Genomic DNA, 19,257 nt, shown 5'->3' with positions numbered 1-19,257 from the left:
AATCCACTTTATGCTTTCGAAAAAGCTCTAAATGTAGCTGAGAAAGTCGCATTCGAATGTGTTTTTGTTTCATTCCTGTACACACTTTTTAAAACCCAATACTTCAGTGAAAACATTGCTTACGCTGCCCAATGAAATGCCTTCGGCTTTTTCTAAATCTCTTTCAGACACTCGACGATTTTCTAATACGATATTTTTGGTGATGTTGCTGCTTTTCGACGTCTTTGACGTGCATCATCTTCAAGGCTTGTACGAGCACGTTTAAATGCAGCAAACCATCTTTTTACAGTAGTATTTGATGACGAAAGGTCTTTATACACTTTCAATATTCGTTCACAAATCGTCTTTGCTTTTAAACCTTCCCAAATTAAGAATTCAGCCACTGAACGATACTTGATTGTTTCCATTGTAGAGAATACTGTGACGCTTATTGAACAACCTAGTATAGGTACAAAGCAATTGTCAACAAAAATTTGAATAATTTCGCAATTTTTCTAAAATATTTTTTCTGGATATAGGATAGAGTTTTCCACGCCGTTCAAACTTTGGCAGATGATGGCGCCCAAATTGCTTAACCTCCCAAAAAGTCTAAGTTCTTAAATTGTTTATACTTCAATTGAATTTAAATCAACACCACTTCATATTATATTAATGTTCTTGTTCTTGTAACTCTGCATTAAACAGCGAAAAATGTATGAATATGAATATTCTGTTGCTTACTGTATCTACTGCACATACATTTACGTACATATGGCACGACGGTGTATGTTTATGCGCTGACTCTAATACCACCTTTCACTTTGTTGTTAGCCTCGTTAGTTTGCTGACTGCATATTTTTAGGCGCTCCCGGTAGCGTCGCTTATGAACTTGCACGTATCCACATTTTTGCACGTCCATTTACAGCTCAAAGGTGTGTGCGCTAGGTGTGGCCTTTCTTTGGCTGTCGTTTTGTTTAAATAGGTTAGTGTGCAGATTTGTTGTCATGCATGCATGTGTGCGTGTGTATTAGGGTGGTCCAAAAATGCATGGGAAAAAATTTATATTAAAATGTTTATGCTGCCGCCCACCATAATGGTAAAGAATGAAAAATAAAAAGACCCGTATTTTTTTTTTTTAATCAGACCATATTTAATGGTGCCGCCGGGGCTTTGAAATATCCCATGTATTTTGCATGGGAAAAAAATACTTTTTCGTAAATTTCATGTAAAAACCTGGAAAATGAATATATTTTAACCGGATACCTCAGTTTCTCTTCATAATTGGTCAGGGAATAACAACCAATTATGAAATAATTAATTTTTTTGTATTAACTATTTTTTATAGAACCCCAAAAAGCCCCCATAAAACGAAAATCTAAGAAAAAATCGAAAATCAATATTTTATATTACTTTTATGAAAATAGTTAATACAAAAAAAATTAATTATTTCATAATTGGTTGTTATTCCCTGACCAATTATGAAGAGAAACTGAGTTATCCGGTTAAAATATATTCATTTTCCAGGTTTTTACATGAAATCTACGAAAAAGTATTTTTTCCCCATGCAAAATACATGGGATATTTCAAAGCCCCGGCGGCACCATTAAATATGGTCTGATTAAAAAAAAAAAAAAATACGGGTCTTTTTATTTTTCATTCTTTACTATTTTGGGGGGGGGCAGCATACAAATTTTTTTTGGACCACCCTAGTGTGTATGTCCATAAATATATGTATGTGTGTGTTGGTATATTTACATAGTCATATGAGTGCGACACGAATCTTTGTAATGTCCTAGACCAACTTTTGAACAGCTGTGCTCCAATTCAATGCTCCCAGTCGTGACGCCATTATTTTCATTCATTTTATTCAGTTTTTACTTGTAACCTTTTCTTCGTTTGCTTTTTCAATTGTGGCATATAAAAATGAGGATGGATGTCGTTGTCGTCGGTGATGGCGATACCGATGGCACAACATTTGCTTGGCTACTTTCGCTGACATGCTTTTGGCGCTGCGCCCTTCGTTATGGCAACTTGAATACATACAATTAGTTGAGCTTGTTAAGGCTATATGCATGAGTGAATGGTACAAGCACACGCTTGTTTGATTCAGGCTCTATGAGAAAAAATAGTGAAATATAAATTTACTTCAATTCAACTGTGCATTCCTTTTTTTTTTTTTTCAAAATATACATACAAAAATATATTTCGCCCAACATGCCACACATACATATGTTTATCAATTACCGCGTCATGCTGCCACTCGCCCACTTGCTTTAGTTGAGCTCGAATGAAGTCAAGCATGCGGCACTAGGCAATCCTATCATCCGTTGTACTTCCGGACACTGGAAATGATGATTTCCATTGGCGGCACCCATTCAAACGGAAACGCATAGCTCGCCATTCTTCCGTGTTGCAATTTGCTTTATATACCCGCCAGCAGAAGTGGGTTGCGGCATCGCATTTGACTGGCATCCAAATTGATTCCTGGTATTTGTATAGAGAGCACCACATTTGCGCTACACGTCTTGCCGTACAGCAAGAAGTCAGTATAGCATACAGAGTAGCTGATAGCTGATTTATTTGTATACGGCAGTACTTTGATTGTGGCATCCAATGCATGACCGCTACGGGTGTAACGTATTCACTCTGACGCGGCTATTAGGCTTCGTTATTCGCTGTCGTTGCGCTTAGAGTGCGACTGGATACCGCAACATTTCACCGACTTACAACAATCTACGGCAGGATTTGTTGCGGTAAATGTATGTATCTATGTAAATTGTAGTTGTAGATGTGAAGAGTCTGCTTTTAGAGTTTTTAAAATTTAAAATGATGCTGTCTGACTGTGAAAATGTAAAGAAAATCTAAGGTAGTCTTCTTAATTGAATATTAAATAATTTCGTATTGTGTAGATTTTCCGAATCGTGCTAATAATTATTTAAAACCACATAAATCAAATCAATTTCACTGAGAAGGCTGTCTGCTCATAATAGAAAAATTAAATGCTTCACAAAATATACGTATGCAGGATGTTACTTAAGTTTATTGATATGACCTTTCAGTGTGAATAATTCAAATCAGCTCGAATCAAGCGTTTCGGGTATTATGGACATTAACGTCGATTTGTCTGGAAATTGGTTTCATTGTAGGCTTGAAGACTTAAACTGAAAAGATTTTGAAAAATATTTTATAATTCTCATATTTATTCAATGTCGCATTTTTATAGAGTGAAATAATTGTGGAACTTTTTAACATGTTTATAATTTTTCTAAATGTTTAGGTTATATATTTTTTAATTTTTTGCATGAAATATACTTAAGCAAAACTTATAACTTTAATTTTTATTTATTTTTTTAATTAAAATAAAAAAGACTTTCTTTTTAGTTGTTTAAAAAACAAATTTTTTTGAAAAAAAAAAATAAAAAAAAATGTTCGCACTTTTTTTTTATAAAACTAAAACATACCTTTTTTTATAAAAATAAAAAACTTTTTTCTACTTTGTTATAAAAAAAATAAAAGTTTTTATAAAAAAAAGCATTTAAAAAAAGCATAAATATTCTCTTCAAATTTTTTAATAATACAAAAACAATAAAAAATACTTTTTCCGTTTTTTATAAAAATAAAAATCTTTGCTTTTTTTTTAACTACAAAATACATCTTCCTACCTTTTCCTAATATATTTCCGAATTTATATTTTATGAACCTAAAAAATATTTGTTTCTAAAATTTTTTTTTTTAAATAACTATTTTCTTAAAATTTTTTTTTTATAAAAATAACTATTTTCTTCAAAATTTTTTTTAATAAAAATAAAAACTACTGTTTTCTTTGTTTTATAAAAATAAAAATCTTTTTTTTTTTTGTTTTTTTTTTTTTTTTTAAATACGAAATATTTCTACCTATATTTTCCTAGTAGTTTTCCGAATTTATTTTGTATAAACCTAAAAATGTTTTTTTCTAACTTGTTTTTATAAAAGTAACTATTTTCTTCAAATTTCTTCTTAATAAAAATAAAAAATACTTGTTTCTTTTTTTATGAAAATAAAAATCTTTTTTTTTTATAAAAATAAAAACTATTTCTTCCTAATTTTCCTAATATTTTTCCGAACTTTTTTTTATAAACCGTAAAAGTATTTTTTTCTACTTGTTTTTTAATAAAAATAACAATTTCCTTCAATTTTTTTTTAATAAAAATAAAAAATACTTTCATTTTTTTCTAAAAATAAAAATCTTTGTTTATTTGTTTTTTTTAACTACAAAATATTTCTTCCTACTTTTTCCTAATATTTTTCCGAACTTTTTTTTTTATAAACCTAAAAAATATTTTGTTCTAATTTTTTTTATAAAAATAACTATTTTCTTGAATTTTTTTTTAATAAAAATAAAAACTACTTTTTTCTTTGTTTTACAGAAATAAATTTTTATAAAAATGCAAAATATTTCTCCCTAATATTTCCTCATATTTTTCCGAATTTATTTTTTGTAAACCTAAAAAATATTTTTTTTAATGAAAAGCTTTTTAAAAAATATAAAATTTTTTGCAACTTTTTTTGAAAACACAAAATATTTTTTTCTAATATCTTTCATAAAATATAGTTCTTTGCAATTTGAAAAAATAAAAATATTTTTTTCCAATTTTTTTTATAAAAAATAAAAAATATTTGTTTCTAATTTTTTTTTATAAAAATTAAAACACATTTTTTCCTAATTTTATTTTTATAAAAAATAAAAACTATATTTTTGTAATTTTCTTTTATAAAAAAATAAAAACTATATTTTTGTAACTTTTTTTTATGAAAAAATAAAAAATATTTTTTCTAATAAAATATTTTTTTGTTTTGTACAAAAATTTTGTTTTTGTAAAATATATTTTGCACAATTTTTTTTTTAGCAATGAAAAATATATTTATCTAATTCTATTTTTTTTTTCAATAGCAAATAAAAACTATTTTTTTATTTGACTTGACAATTGACAATTAAAAAAAATGTTTTTTTTTATTGAAAAGGAAATTAGACAAAAATATTTTTCATTGTTTATAATTTATGTTTAAGCAGAATATTTTTTTACTTACAAAAAAAATTAGAAAATTTTTATTTAATTTAGTTTTAATTTTTTTTCAATAAAAAATAATTTTTTTAATTGTCTTTTTATAAAAAATAAACCCTGTTTTTTAATTTTTTTTGTAATAAAAAATATTTGTTTATAATTTCCATTTAAAAAAACAGAAAATTATTTTATTTCAATTTGTTTTTTTTTTTGTTTTAAATATTTTAACTAAAAATAAAACAAAGTTTTTTTCAAATTTTTTAAGTGAAAAATAAAAATAAATTTTAATAAAAAACATATTAATTTATTTAGTGTTCATTCGAGTTAGTAGCTCCCTCAAATGACTCAGACTTCGCAGATTCATATAGGTACATATTAAGAGGCTACAGCAAATTTCACATATTTTTTTTTTATCTATTTATACATATTTGTACTTTTGTATATTATTTTTACTCGAACTACAAATAGAACTTTCCTTCGTTGTTTTTAATTTTTTGAGATTCTTATTTTTTATTTTTGTTTTATTTTTTCTTTTATCCCTGCCAGTGGTTTAAAAATGTCATTGCGCCCGAGTATTTCACAACCTTGCAACTGTTTGTGACAGCAATTGTAATTCTATTTCATTTTTTTGTCTTTTATAGTTTTTGCGTTTCCACAATAACTTTTCCTCACTAATCTCTTCATCCTGTTCTGCTTTACACTTTACAGACTGGCGTAGCACCGACAGCACCGGCCACCATGATCGCGTTCAGCGGCAATTGTCCGTTTCATCCGATAGCAAACTACTGGACGACGACATCCGAGAGGAGACGCGTGTTATTATGCGCCCGAAAAAGCCGCCCAGACCCAAATCGGAGGTTTTCCTTAACAAACAAGACCCGCATCCACGACGGAAACGGTTTAGTGCATTTGGCGTAAGTATCTTCTATTCATACATAGTAGCAAATAAAAAAAAAGCCAGTTGAAATGTGAGAAAATGCGAAAGGTAGGAACAATAATGACACTAATAGTGGCGGATAGGGTGGATAAGTTATAGCGAAAAACGAAATCTCGAGATTATTTGATTTAGCTTTAGTGGCTAGTCAATGTTAAAAGTATTTTATTTTATTTTATTTTTTATTTTGCAAGCAGTCGCTGATGCTAAGTTACTGCGTTTTTTGATAGTTGAATGCATTAAAAACGATAAATGTCCACTTTTTGCACAATCCTAGTTACTTCTCAACAGCAAACGCGTTTAGTATTCTGTCACCAAAGATGGGCGTTTTGCACGTTACAAAAGGCAGTAGTAGTGGAATTGAATTTGAACTCCATTGTGGGCTTTACATAAATATCAAAAATGGTTTCTTCTGTAAGAAAGTGCAGAGAATTCTGGATAAATTCGATGAGTGGAGCACGAGGCAAGGTCTTGTCGTCAATCCGAACCAAACTACCTTAGTCTTGTTCACGAGAAAATTGAAATTGGATGGACTTAGTCTGCCTGCACTGAAAGGCATGACACTCAGTCTCTCTGAGAAAGTTAAGTGGATCGCGCATTAAAGATTCTTCAATAATGCCGTAGAGCCTTTGGTAAAACCTGGGATCTGGAACCTGCTGTTATCCTGTGGATGTCACTTATCAGAGCAATCATCACTCATACCACTGTGGTTTGGTGGCTATAGACTATGGTTAAATTCACATGTCTGGACTATACAGACTGCAACGAATGGTTTCAGGCATGAAAACAGAACTTCGAGACGCAAAGAAATCCACTGTTTTTGGCACCTAAGGATGATCTTATACCCATAGTTTCATTTGGAAGTAAATATTCATGTCACCCAATGGAGTAATCCAGAGTGCATTCAAAGAAATTTGACGAAAATTTACTTTACCGATGGGTCCAAGAATGAAAAACCTTCTAAAACCGGAGGTTACTTAAACGATAGTAATAAGTATCATTAGGCTATGGAAGGAATGGCAACTGATTTCCAAAAGGAAATTTTTGGCATTCTAAAAGTAGTAGAATGGATACTTGAGAGGTGATAGAGCGGGAAACAGATTAGAGTCTTTAGTGACAGTGATGGAGGCTGCACTGAAGTCTCCGAAGAACGTAAAGCAAACTTCAAGGATTGCTTAAAAATGTAACAAAAAGCTTAATTATGTTGCAAGAGCGATTAAGTTTGTATTTATATGAGCTCCAGCACACCGCAGTGTTCAACAAAATTAAATTGCCGACGAATTGGCCAACTGCGGATCAACGGTTACCACACAGGCACCAGAGCCAATAATCGGAATCAGTTCGACAGGAATCATGAATTAGATCAGCGACTATGCATGCAATTGACATAAAAGGCAATGGTCCAGTCCGAAAACTGTCCAAACTGTTCACATAGAACTTGGTAGAAAAGACGTTCGGTTGATGCGCGGCATTATTACAGGACACAACCCATGGGGCCAGCAAATGACCACCAGCATATGCCTGGTGCATTTTCTCTGTGCGTGCCCTGCCTTTGCCCTGTATGGCTGCGAATTTTGGGTTCTGATGTCATGAGAAAGAGTAAAATTCGTTCTCTCAAACTGGAGGATATTTTCGGATTTGCCAAAGACTCTGGAAAATTCTCACAGGACTAGCTATCTCTGTATCTGTGTCTATGCTATCCTATCTCTTTCTCTCTTTTCTTCCTTGACTATCAACTCCTTTACTTTCAAAAGCTTCGAACACAATAGGCCTGAGTGTTTTAGGAGTTGCCATTCTCTCAGCGTTTCTTGGCTCTCCTTGAGATCGTAAACGTCCAGGTGCTCTAAACCGAATATTTGGCTCATGCGTGATATCAGTAATGTTGTACGGTAGTGAAACATGGCTGGTCTCTAACATCATCACACAGAGGCCTTCATTTTTTGTCAACAAATCCCTTCGCATCATGGCGCTGTCGAGATCACCAAGGGAGATTAGTGGAGTGAACATGAAAAAAACACTGAACAGCATAGTACAAAAAATTGCCTCTTTGCTTCGAAAAGTCATTTGAAACAATATGAGAAAAAATAAATAAAATTTCAACGGTTGTCATTGAAAAAAGTTAAGTTTATTAAAAGTTAATTTTGTTTTATTGATATGCTAAAGTGTGGTAAAAAACGAAGAATTCTCATGTCCGAAAAAGGGAAGAAAAGAATATTTAGTACCCTTTCGTGGTATTTCTTCTCTCCATTTCATGGCATTGAATAATATGAATCTTAGTTTGCATTTGAAGCGCCCTGTGCTTAGTGGGCATACAATTTTATGCATTGTAACACTCTGTGGCAGCGAAGACTCTTTGTTCGCTAGTGCAGTTTTGGGCTAATGACATCACACATTCAACCACCATCAAATAAGCAAGCCGGCACGATGTAGAGAATATATTCTTGGCGAGCTGCCAAGCAGACTTTGTTTACCTCACAGTGGTATATCTTCTTTCGCTTCGATTTGCGCGTACTTTGATAGTATTCAATTCTCAACCAAGTTTTATTTCATTACGTATAAGTATTAATGTTGAATAGCGCTTTTCATAACATATTTTGTTTCGACAAATTTTTGATCTCTTTGGAATTTATCTTGATGGGACCCCTTTGTTTAGTCTTTGTTGGCTGACGATTGAGTGTCCTAATAATAAATACATTTAATTGAGCAGACGGAATTCAAACTTCATGAGTGGAAGCGATCTTGTCGGAAATAACGGTCGGAACACTTTCCAGTTAAACAGCTTGATCCAAGACGACAGATTCAATACTGAAAGTTGGCGTCTTCCCAAAAACAGTTACTTTATTTTTCGCGATTTTGATATGTCTGACGTTAGGATCCATTCCAATACAAAAGAAGGCGAAATTGCATGTTAGTGAAAATTCAGTGAATGGCTTGGTAATATTGTGATTTATGAAATATATGTACATACACAAACTAAACAAACTAATGAAAACGAACAGAACCGAGTGCCGTGTGTTAAATTGTGAAAGCACAAATTAATATAAAACTTTCAAATGCAATTTTTTTGCTCAACAACAAGCTCAACTTTCCATTACTACTACGATACAATTCGGGGCGTGTCACCGCCCTCTGGAAAGAGCAAGCTCACACCATTATAACTATGAAAGTTCCAACCTGCTAGTGTCCCTATAGAACTCCCAGGAAAAGCTTAAGAGTTAGTTTTTTAGGATCATATTGGCGTTCTGTACTGAAATACCGTTGGTTTTTAACCTAGGTTTTGTAATTTATAGCTAGGTAGGTAGGTTAGATGTCAAAAGTACCCCTAGGTACACTACAAGTAGCACTTACGTGCCGTTTTGATACCATAATGTTGACCGCTGACTGCGAAAAAATGTAGGGAAGAGAAAACGCCGTCTGCAGCCATCCAGTGCTGTTGATGTAGTGGAGGAGAGAAAAGGGATATAGGCTGGAGAATTTCTTTAAGCCATCCCCAAAGGGCACGCTAAGGAATCTCAAGCGCCTAGCCGCCAGAGCCAGACATTTGCAGAGAAAGTGTTCAACAGTCTCTTTCTCTGCAGGATCGCCACAGCTTCTGCAATAGGGGTTGTATGGAATTCCAAGCTTCTCCGCATGAGTACCGATCACTCAATGACCAGTGAACGCGGCAACGAGTTTGGAAATTGAATGGTTAGAGATTCCCATCACCTTAAGCGTTCTGTTTATGTCGTATTGTGTATAGTGTTTTCGAAATAGCACATGGTGAGACAGACCGCCATCTATCTTGCTCTTTTTTTTTACAAAGAATTTGTGTAGTTTCCCCTTTAATAACGGTCAAGGGGACACTAATGTCTGTGAAGGGGACAACTGAAACCGGTTCTGTCGACCCATTCCTGGTCAGCTCATCGGCAATTTCATTTCCCTCTATGTTCCTGTTCCCAGGAACCCAAATAAGGGAGATATTTCCTAAGGGAGACGTTTGAGCTGCAATACGGCGAAGACGGGGCCTTGATCGCAGCTTGACTATCGGAAAAAATATTAATGTCTCTCTCCCAACAGTGATCCCCTGCTTAAAAAACGCTGCTCGTTTTCGGCAGTTTAAAGGAGACCGAAATATTGGCTGATTTAGAGAAAACACCGACTGCCACTCCAGATTCCATTTTGGATCCGTCAGTGAAAACAGAAGTACCTATATCCGTGCCGACTCTCCCTCTTTCCGTACGTTGCCCGGAGAAAGCTCCAAACGAAGTTCTTCCTTCCCATCCTAAATCATCCCAAGTACCCAGTGTCCTTCGCCCATCCTGCCTGGAAAATATAAAACAAGTCACAGATAATACTGTTACAATTTTTTACCCATTATTGCGCCAAATTCCCTTTGTTGTATTTCCTTTTTTAAAATTTACTCGCATCAATTTGGTTAGTTTTTTCTATGCCGCCAATTCTCCCTTGAATTTGGTGATGATCTCACTGAAATCCCTTATGAAATCTGCCCGCTGCACCGTTTCACGAGGCGTGCGGCATGCGAAGCACAACTTCAAATAATAGAATATACGCGGAAGCCTTAATGGCGCGTTCTCGAACCAAGGGCCTGTGACACGGGAGATATTTTTCTTGGACCTGCACTAGTCGCGGGAGCACACGAAGGAGCCAAACTTGTTGTTGCCTATTTTGAGCCGCATTTGATGGCTTATGCACTGCACACAACATTGTTTTCCTCAAAAGTCCAACTTCTTCTGTCAAATTCCACATTCCTTTAATTTCATTCTCGGTTATCATTAGCTTCATACCTGCCCCGGTGGAAATTTTTTCAGTAAAAAATACCAGCAGCCATTTCACAGAATAAATAAAGCAACTTTTAATACTGCAACGACAGTACCGTTATTGTTAGCCCAACCAACATTTAAGCAAGGTTTTAAAATTCATGAAAAACTGACTGCCTGTATGTTGGTTCTTGCCCACTCAGCGTGTGTTCTGAAGATCGCTGTACGAAATTGTAGTTTCAAAGGAATTAATCACCCACCTTACTCGTATAGACTAAACCTAGCCGCTGGTGATTACTTTTTGTTCTCAAATTTGGAAAGGATGTTTTTGAAAAAAATTCTGATAATGAAAAACTCAAGAAGGCAATAAGCGTACATTTTTTAGACAAGAAGGAAAGATATTTTTTAAAGGGTATTGATTGATTGATTCATTTCATGGAAAATTATTTAAAAAAATAAATATACGAGCTGTTTTTTCAAAAAAATTATTTTCAATATATATTATATGTAAATAATTTTATTTTTTGATATCGCAAAAACGTACCAAAATTCGTTGTGGTATACTAAAAAAAAAAAACAAAATGCTGTACAATTTTGTAAGAAATGTTTCTAACTAATTTTATTAAGATGTGAATGTAAATAAAATACCACATACGAGTACTTACAGTGGCTCACAGCTTATTTCATGCAAGCACTTGTTTATGTTGTGGCAGTGGCTAGTCGCTTGGTTAACGGTATTTTGAATTTCTAGTTTATGTAACTAGCTTACAGTTATTGTTCTATGCAAGTTTTAGTATGTTTGTGATCGCCAAGTGGACAATATAAAAATATATTAAAAATGGGCGCCGACGCACTACGATTGATAAGTGTTTAATTGTTCGAAAAATAAAACAAAACCAAATGCTATCGGCTCCAAAACTGCTAAACGAAATTCAGCAGAAAGTGGCCAAATCATGTTGCGTCGAAACACTGCGACGGGTACAACGTGAAAGGGACTTTAATGGTCGAGTAGCAAGAAAGAATCGATTCATAAATAAAAAAAAAATCAATTGAGCCGAGTTGCCTTCGCCAGAGAGCTCGAAATTAAAAATTTTGATTTCTGGAAGACGGTAATATGATCTGACGAGTCCAAATTCAACCTATTCGGCTCAGATAGAATGTCTTACGTATGGCGGAAACCTAATACAGAGCTCCACAAAAGCAACATAAAACCGACTGTGAAACATGGTGGTGGCAGTGTAATGGTATGGGCATGTATGTCAGCAGCCGGAGTAGGAAAGTTAGTGTTTGTTGAGGGTATTATGGACAAAACAATGTACCTCAATATTCTAAAAGATAATCTACACCAAAGTGCTGCGAAACTTGCAATACCTCAAATTTCAGTTTCTATTAGGACAATGACCCTAAAAATAAGGCGGCAATCGTGCAGACATGGCTCATATGGAAATGTTCACATTTAATGCAATCACCGGCTCATTCACCTGACATGAACGGCAATGGAAATTTATGGTCATTACTGGAAACAGATAAAAGCCGTAATTTTGGAGGAGTGGAACAAAATCGGACCGGAAGTAACGAAAAACGGAGTCAATGCCAGAAAGGTTAAAAGCTGTTAATCAAGACAAAGGATGCCACACAAAGTACTGAATCATTTTTAAGTTTAACTTAAATTTAAGAAAAAATGAATACTGCATGAAATAAGCTGTGACATAAAATTTTGAACTGTTCTGTGTTTTTGGTTTTTATATTATATTTTTTATTTAAAGCTTAAAAAAATATATAAGGTACTTTTTTAAAGCGTTTTCAGTAAGAGCGCTTCAACTTTTGAACTTTTTTGAATAAAACACAAACGGTTTGACTTTTTTAACTAATTTTTTTTTATTATCGAGTTTGAACATTTAAGTAAGAAATTCGATTTCTTTTGCATGACCACCGCGTGCACGTTTTACGAAGTCCAATCGTTGAACCCAATTTTCGACCACTCTTTTGCTTAAATCGGCCGAAATTCCAGCAATTTCGCGTTCAATATTGGCTCTGAGCTCACAAATCGTCGCCGGCTTGTTACTGTAGACCAATGACTTCACATAACCCCAAAGAAAACAGTCTAGAGGCGTCAAATTACACGAGCGCGGCGGCCATTCGACCGGTCCATTTCTGGAAATAATGCGCTCATCGAACTTACTCTTCAACAAATCAATTGTAGCGTGTGCTGCGTGGCTTGTGGCCCCGTCCTGTTGAAACCACATGTCGTCTAAGTCCATACCATTCAATTGCGGCCAAAAATAATCGTTTATCATGTCGCGGTATCGATTTCCATTCACAGTAACGTGGCGATCGTTCTCGTCAACGAAAAAATATGGGCCAATTACGCCGCCGCACTGTGGTCAAGTAGCCCGACGTTTTGGCCAAAAATCCCAAAATCGAAAGTTACCGTTTGAGGTAAAGCTTCATATATTCGTCAACAGATGGCACTGGAGCATTAAAATCCAAAGGGACAGATGTTTACATTGAACAGATGTTCCGTGGTAAACGCTCAAAAGTGCCATTTGTCGGGACTCGCGCGAGACAGTACGCATGCACGTTTTCGAGCGCCACACAAAAATAGTTGCAGATTCACCATTTTTCAACGAAAAAGGGCAAACTAAAATGGATGTTGTTCGGAAAGGTATGTACATTACGAAAATACTTTACTGTAACCATATTGCTGTATTTTTAGAGGCAATATTAATGACGCAGTACAAGCCTTTTTTCCCCTTTTTTTTCAATTGCACTTCTTCTCGTAGATAATTATTTTTATTGCCACGAATTGCCACGGAGATATTTACGTTTCCTAGTGCAGAAAAGTATACAGATTTCGAATCCGTTTAGATCTTGCTCCCGCGCTATCCCCGCTCGTCAAAAATACGCTTTCTTTGCAGAAGGTCGCTGCCGAGCTTGAAGCGCGTGTTGGGGCATTTGAGCCGAGGGGGGCGATCGAAACTGGTTTTATTTGTGTGTATGCCTGGGAAATGTTAGGAATGAATGTAATATATGCAGAGTGTTTATTTCTACTTTTATCTCAATTTCTATAGTGAATATTGTTATTAAAACAATAAATAATTATTAATAAATGCAAAAGAGTGGTAAAAATCATGTTTTGATAATATTAAAAAATCATATAATAATAATAATAAAATAATTAACATATTAATAAGTATTTTTAAATGGTAATTAAATTATTATTTTAAAGTAATTTTTTTTTTTTGAATAAGATTCAAGAGAAAAATTTTTTCATGGACAAGGAGGAAAATATTCGATGCCATCCATGATGTTTTTCTGTCAAAAAAATTTGATAATTTAATACAAATTATCTGTAATAAACTAGTGGACGACGCAACACCTTCATATGTTATCGAAGAAAAATCAAAAATGGCTTTGATAAAAGTTATTTCTGTTTTGAAAAAGAAATGGAAAAATGCTCGCAGTACGAAAAATCGTTTCCTGGAGAATAATAAAAGCTGGTTGGACGATTCAACGAGCGGTGAATAGTTTACATAAATTTACATTAATATAAATATATTTATATTAATTTATATACATTAATGAAGTTTTCAGACAGCATCCTTGATGTGAACAATGACGAGGAGATATGAATAAATGTATGTTCTTCCTATTAAAATTTAAGTTCATTTCATAAATAAATGTATGATAGTCACTTTCAGTTCAAGTGTATTATTTTTCACGACATATTTTCCCCCCTTTTAATGTGGCATATTCTTTTGAAAATCGTACGTCCACTGTCGAAATCAAAGACTCCAAAAGCCTTGGTAATGTGAACTTCAGTAAAATCTGAAAACTTTTCGCAAAAACTGTCCGCCATTTTGAATTTTGAAATTCTGATCTCATATTCACAATCAGCGACCCCAAAAACCTTGGTAATGTGAATTTTAGTAAAATCTGAACACTTTTCGCGAAAAATGTCCGCCATTTTGGGTCCGCCATTTTGAATTTTGAAATTCTGATTTCATTTTCAGAATCAGCGACACAAAAAACCTTATATGTAAAAATTTCATCAAAATCGTACTATTTCTCTTTGACTTATTGTTTTCTGACCAAAACGACGGGTTACTTGACCACTGTGCGCCGGCATGTAAACCGCACCAAACAGTGATTTTTTCGGGATGCAACGGTGCCTCATGAATCACGTGTGGATTGCTTTCTGCCCAGTAACGCATGTTTTGCTTGTTGACAAAGCCATTGAGCCAAAAGTGAGCTTCATCACTGAAGATGATTTTTTGGAAAAAATCTGGATCATTTTCGAGTTGATTTTCAGCCCAATTTACGGATCGACGTCGCTTCAAATGGTCAAACGGCTTCAGTTCTTGTGTCAGCTTGATCTTGTACGGATGTAGGTCAAGATCTTTTCGCAAAATTCACTGCAATGACGACACAGAAAGGCCCAATTGTTGAGAACGTCGTGTGAGCGACACATTTGCGTCTTCTTGCTCTCACTGGCACCGGAACATTATGTAGCGAAAACGTAGATACAAATTGTTTTACTAGACGGTCGATTGTCGAACGGGATGGCTTGTTAAAGGGACCGTAAAATGGCCGTAATGATCTTAAAGTAGCAGCAACAGAATGGAACATTGCTCAAGTGTGTAGCGTTCCATGATGAAATGTATACTAATGAAGTTTACAAATGACAAGCGAAAAATAAAAAATATTGCGTCGTTCGCCCTCCCTATCGGAAAAAAGTTGAAGCGCACCTATTGAAAAACGCGTTATATACTGCCAATGCGTATAAATTATTTCATGTTTAAATTTTTTCAAAAAAATTTTTAGCTTTCAAAATACAGCATTCAAAATTTATGTATGTATGTATAATATGTACTTGTTTTAGCAAAAAAGTTTTTGCCAGTCTAGCCTGTTTGTATTAATGACCACATCTGATATTTTTGCATAATTTTAGGAGCGTAATTTCGCAATTTTCGCTTCTTAACATCAGTTAGGGCAGCATTTAAATGATTCGTTTCTTTTTAACACTTTGCTTGCTTGTGCTTTATACTTACAGGGTGACTCGCCATTTGGAAAATCAGATGCCTACATAAAACTCGAGCCGCTCGGTGAGGGCTCATACGCCACAGTCTACAAGGGCTTCAGCAAGTAAGTCAAGCATTAGTTTTGCCAAAAACTTATATTATTTATTGAAATGCTGACTATTTCAATAAACAAATTTTAGAATATAAAAATCAAATAAAAACAACAAAAGCATCATTTATCATAATTATTACTATGTTTTTTGTAATATATATTATAATAAATCATACAGCAAATTTAAAGCCGGACACTAACAGTTATGAATAAATTTTATTTATGTATGCACGCAAATCATACAAGTAAAGCCCTGTTGGTGTTCTGAATCCTTTAAATCCAGACGCCATTTATTTGACGCTAATGCCACCCAAAAGACTGACAAACATTTTTCAAAATAAAAACGAAATAAATGTTCGCTTCGATAAGGCACAAAGAAGCTGAAAGGAAAGAGTGAGTGAAGTGATTTCCGCGTGCTTTCATATTTGCAGTGGATTTTTATTTTTTTTTCTTTATTTTTTTTATAAATTTCGCTTCACTCTCGGTTTTTATGTCAACCCTTTGGGTTTACAAAATTTGACCCTTTTAACGATATTGGCTTAAGCAAACTTGAGTGAAGCGTTGCGGGGCCGTAAGAAGTACCTAAATTACGATTATTTGAAGACATTAATTTTACTTTCAATGGATGCACCCAAGCCTATGGCTAAAGTTACTGAGCCTTTTTCTTCTTTTGATTAATTTCCTTATACGATATAATGCGTGTGTGCTTTGAAGGCAAATGTTGTTGTTGTACGATCTTTTTCTTATTTTGCACTTATGCCATCCCCTTTGTGCCCACACTGTCACCAGCGCTCACCGCAATCAATCACAATCAATGCCTTCACTACGGAAGCGATGCGATTTGAGTAGGGGTGGTGGAGGGTGATAAGAGGGGAGGTTAAAAAATTTGCGAATTGAAGAGAAAGGTGTGTGTAATTAAATATAAAATATTTTTTTCTTTTCGTTAGTGTTTTCTTTAAGCCAAATATAGTTCACAGATCCTTTATAAAAATTATTTGTGCTCTTAAAAAATATTTTATTTAGGCCTTCAAAATAGGCAGTATTTAGGTTTCACTTAAGAAATAATCATGAAATTCCTGATGTTGGGAGAAAATAAATTATAATTTGAAGTGTTTAAAAGTCTGACTTGCGCACCACAGATATTGTAGAATGGCCTATTGTGTTTTTCTCTGTTCAGATAGGAACTTAATCACACCATGAATAGTTGATGTTGAGTTATTTATCCAGTGAAATGTCAAAGGTTATGAACCGACTGGACTGAAACTTGGTATTTGTAGTTTTACTGAGTCACCAAATAATGCTAAGGATTCTCCTTACCCTGTCTAACTCATACGGCTTCGTGATATTTTCTTTCTCCCCTCGCATTTGCTTATGTTAAATTTTGCATAATTCTGTTGTCTGGGACTTGAGTAATACGAAAGTCGGGCATCAATTTCTTCGAATTGTTTTTTATGATGGTTTTTTTTTATTTTTGATTGTTGTTTTTTATTTATGTTTTTTTTTTTGTTTTTTTAATTTACGATTGTTTTTTGCTTTAGATTTATGTTGTGTTTTCTTTTCTAATTTACATATATATGTATATATGTATATAAGTGGCACGTACACTCATTTTGTGTGTTTGGCCCAGCTCCTCTTCCTTTTTGGTGGCGCGCGTCTTGGTCTTGTTCCACAAATGGAGAGACCTACAGTTTCAAGCCAACTCCGAACGGCAGATATTTTTATGAGGAACTTTTTCATGGCAGAAATACACTCGGAGGTTGGCCATTGTCTGCCGAGGGGCGGTCGCTATTAGATTTTGTTCTTTTTTTCATTTTGGTCTTTCACCGAGATTCGAACCTGCGTCCTCTCTGAATTCCGAATGGTAGTCACGCACCATTTGTCTACGGCGGCCGTATTTTTTTCTTATTTACTTCATTTTATTTTATTTTTATTTTTGCTAATTCTCTCATCTTATTTACTTCATTTGTTTGTTTTATCTTATTCGTTATTTTATTTTATTTTATGTTTTCTTTTTATTTAGTTTTTTTTTTATTTTATTTTTCCCCGTAATTTTCATTTGCTTTGTTTTATTTTTAATGATTTTTTTGTTTAATTATCTTCATTTTATTTATTTTTTTTTTATTTCTTCTTCGTCGTTCAAGTTTATTTGTTTAATTTTTTATTTTCTTAAAAACAAATTAATAAAAAGGTTAAATTTGTTAAAATTATAAATTAGTTAAAATTAAAATAAAATTTAACTATTTATTATTAAAATTAATAATTTATGAAGGGTAAAACAAAAAAAAAGATAAAAAATAATAAATAGAATAAAAAGTTTAAAATTAAATTAATTACATTTTAAAATAAAACAAAATAAAATGAAACAATCAAAAAATAAATTGAGGTAAAATAAGATAAAAAATAAATAATAAATTAAGTCAAACGAAATAAATAAAATAAAAAAATATATTGGAGGTTGAATTAGTTTTAAAGGTGACACACAGATGGCGCTATTTATCACTTTATCGCGTTGGCAATACTGAATATATATTCATGACAAAGCCTCATCCCTAGGCTTTGTTTATCAGTATCTGTCATTTCGCTGAAGTATAAACAACGCAGTGTTTTCGTGCTCCGAGTATGTCAACTTTCGTGCCGTCGAAACGCAATTTGCGGGAAGCTTTGCTTTTCTGCTTCATGTGAGTACTGGTTTCGACGATTCAAAAGTGGTGATTTTCACACCGAAGACAAGGAGCGTCTTGGCCAGCCCAAAAAGTTCGAGGACGCGGAATTGGGGGAATTGGTAAACGAGGACTCGTGCCAAACCCAATGATTCAGCAGGGCGTTGATAAATCAACCGTTTGCAAGCGTCTAAAAGCGATGGGAATGATCCAAAAGCAAGGACATTGGGTCCCGTACGAGTTGAAGCTGCGCGACGTCGAACGGCGATTTTTTACGTGCGAATTGCTGATCGAGCGACAAAATCGGAAGGGTTTTTTGCATCGGGTGGTGACTGGCGACGAAAAATGGATCCACTACGATAACCCAAAACGCAAAAAATCATGGGGTTTGCCCGGCCACGCATCAACGTCGACGGCCAAGCAAAATATTCACGGCAAGAAAATCATGCTCTGCATTTGGTGGGATCAGGTCGGCGTCGTATATTTTTAGCTGCTCCAACCGGGCGAAACAATCACGGGGGATCGTTACCGACTGCAATTGATGCGTTTAAGCCGGGCATTGAAAGAAAAACGGCCGGAAACGGTAAAAAGGCACGACAAGGTTATTTTGCAACATGACAACGCTCGGCCGCATGTTGCTCAACCTGTCAAAAAATACCTTGGAACGCTTGGCTGAGAAGTGTTACCCCACCCGCCGTATAGTCCAGACATAGCTCCCTCCGATTATCATTTGTTCCGGCATATGAGTCTCG

The 19,257-nt window shown here is 34.3% G+C and overlaps 1 protein-coding gene across 1 annotated transcript in view; it reads left to right on the top strand.

The window, feature by feature from the left end:
* LOC129240064 (cyclin-dependent kinase 14) overlaps positions 1-19,257 on the top strand; it is a 288,617-nt gene that overhangs the window by 205,953 nt on the left and 63,407 nt on the right. The window contains exons 4-5 of the mRNA XM_054875532.1: positions 5,730-5,935; positions 15,766-15,857. Of these exons, the coding sequence (XP_054731507.1) occupies positions 5,730-5,935; positions 15,766-15,857 (298 nt within the window). The remainder of the gene's footprint in view (positions 1-5,729; positions 5,936-15,765; positions 15,858-19,257) is intronic.

The sequence above is a fragment of the Anastrepha obliqua genome, chromosome 3 (genome assembly GCF_027943255.1).
Source record: "Anastrepha obliqua isolate idAnaObli1 chromosome 3, idAnaObli1_1.0, whole genome shotgun sequence".
Taxonomy (NCBI): domain Eukaryota; kingdom Metazoa; phylum Arthropoda; class Insecta; order Diptera; family Tephritidae; genus Anastrepha; species Anastrepha obliqua.
This window is presented reverse-complemented; position numbering and strand designations above follow the sequence as displayed.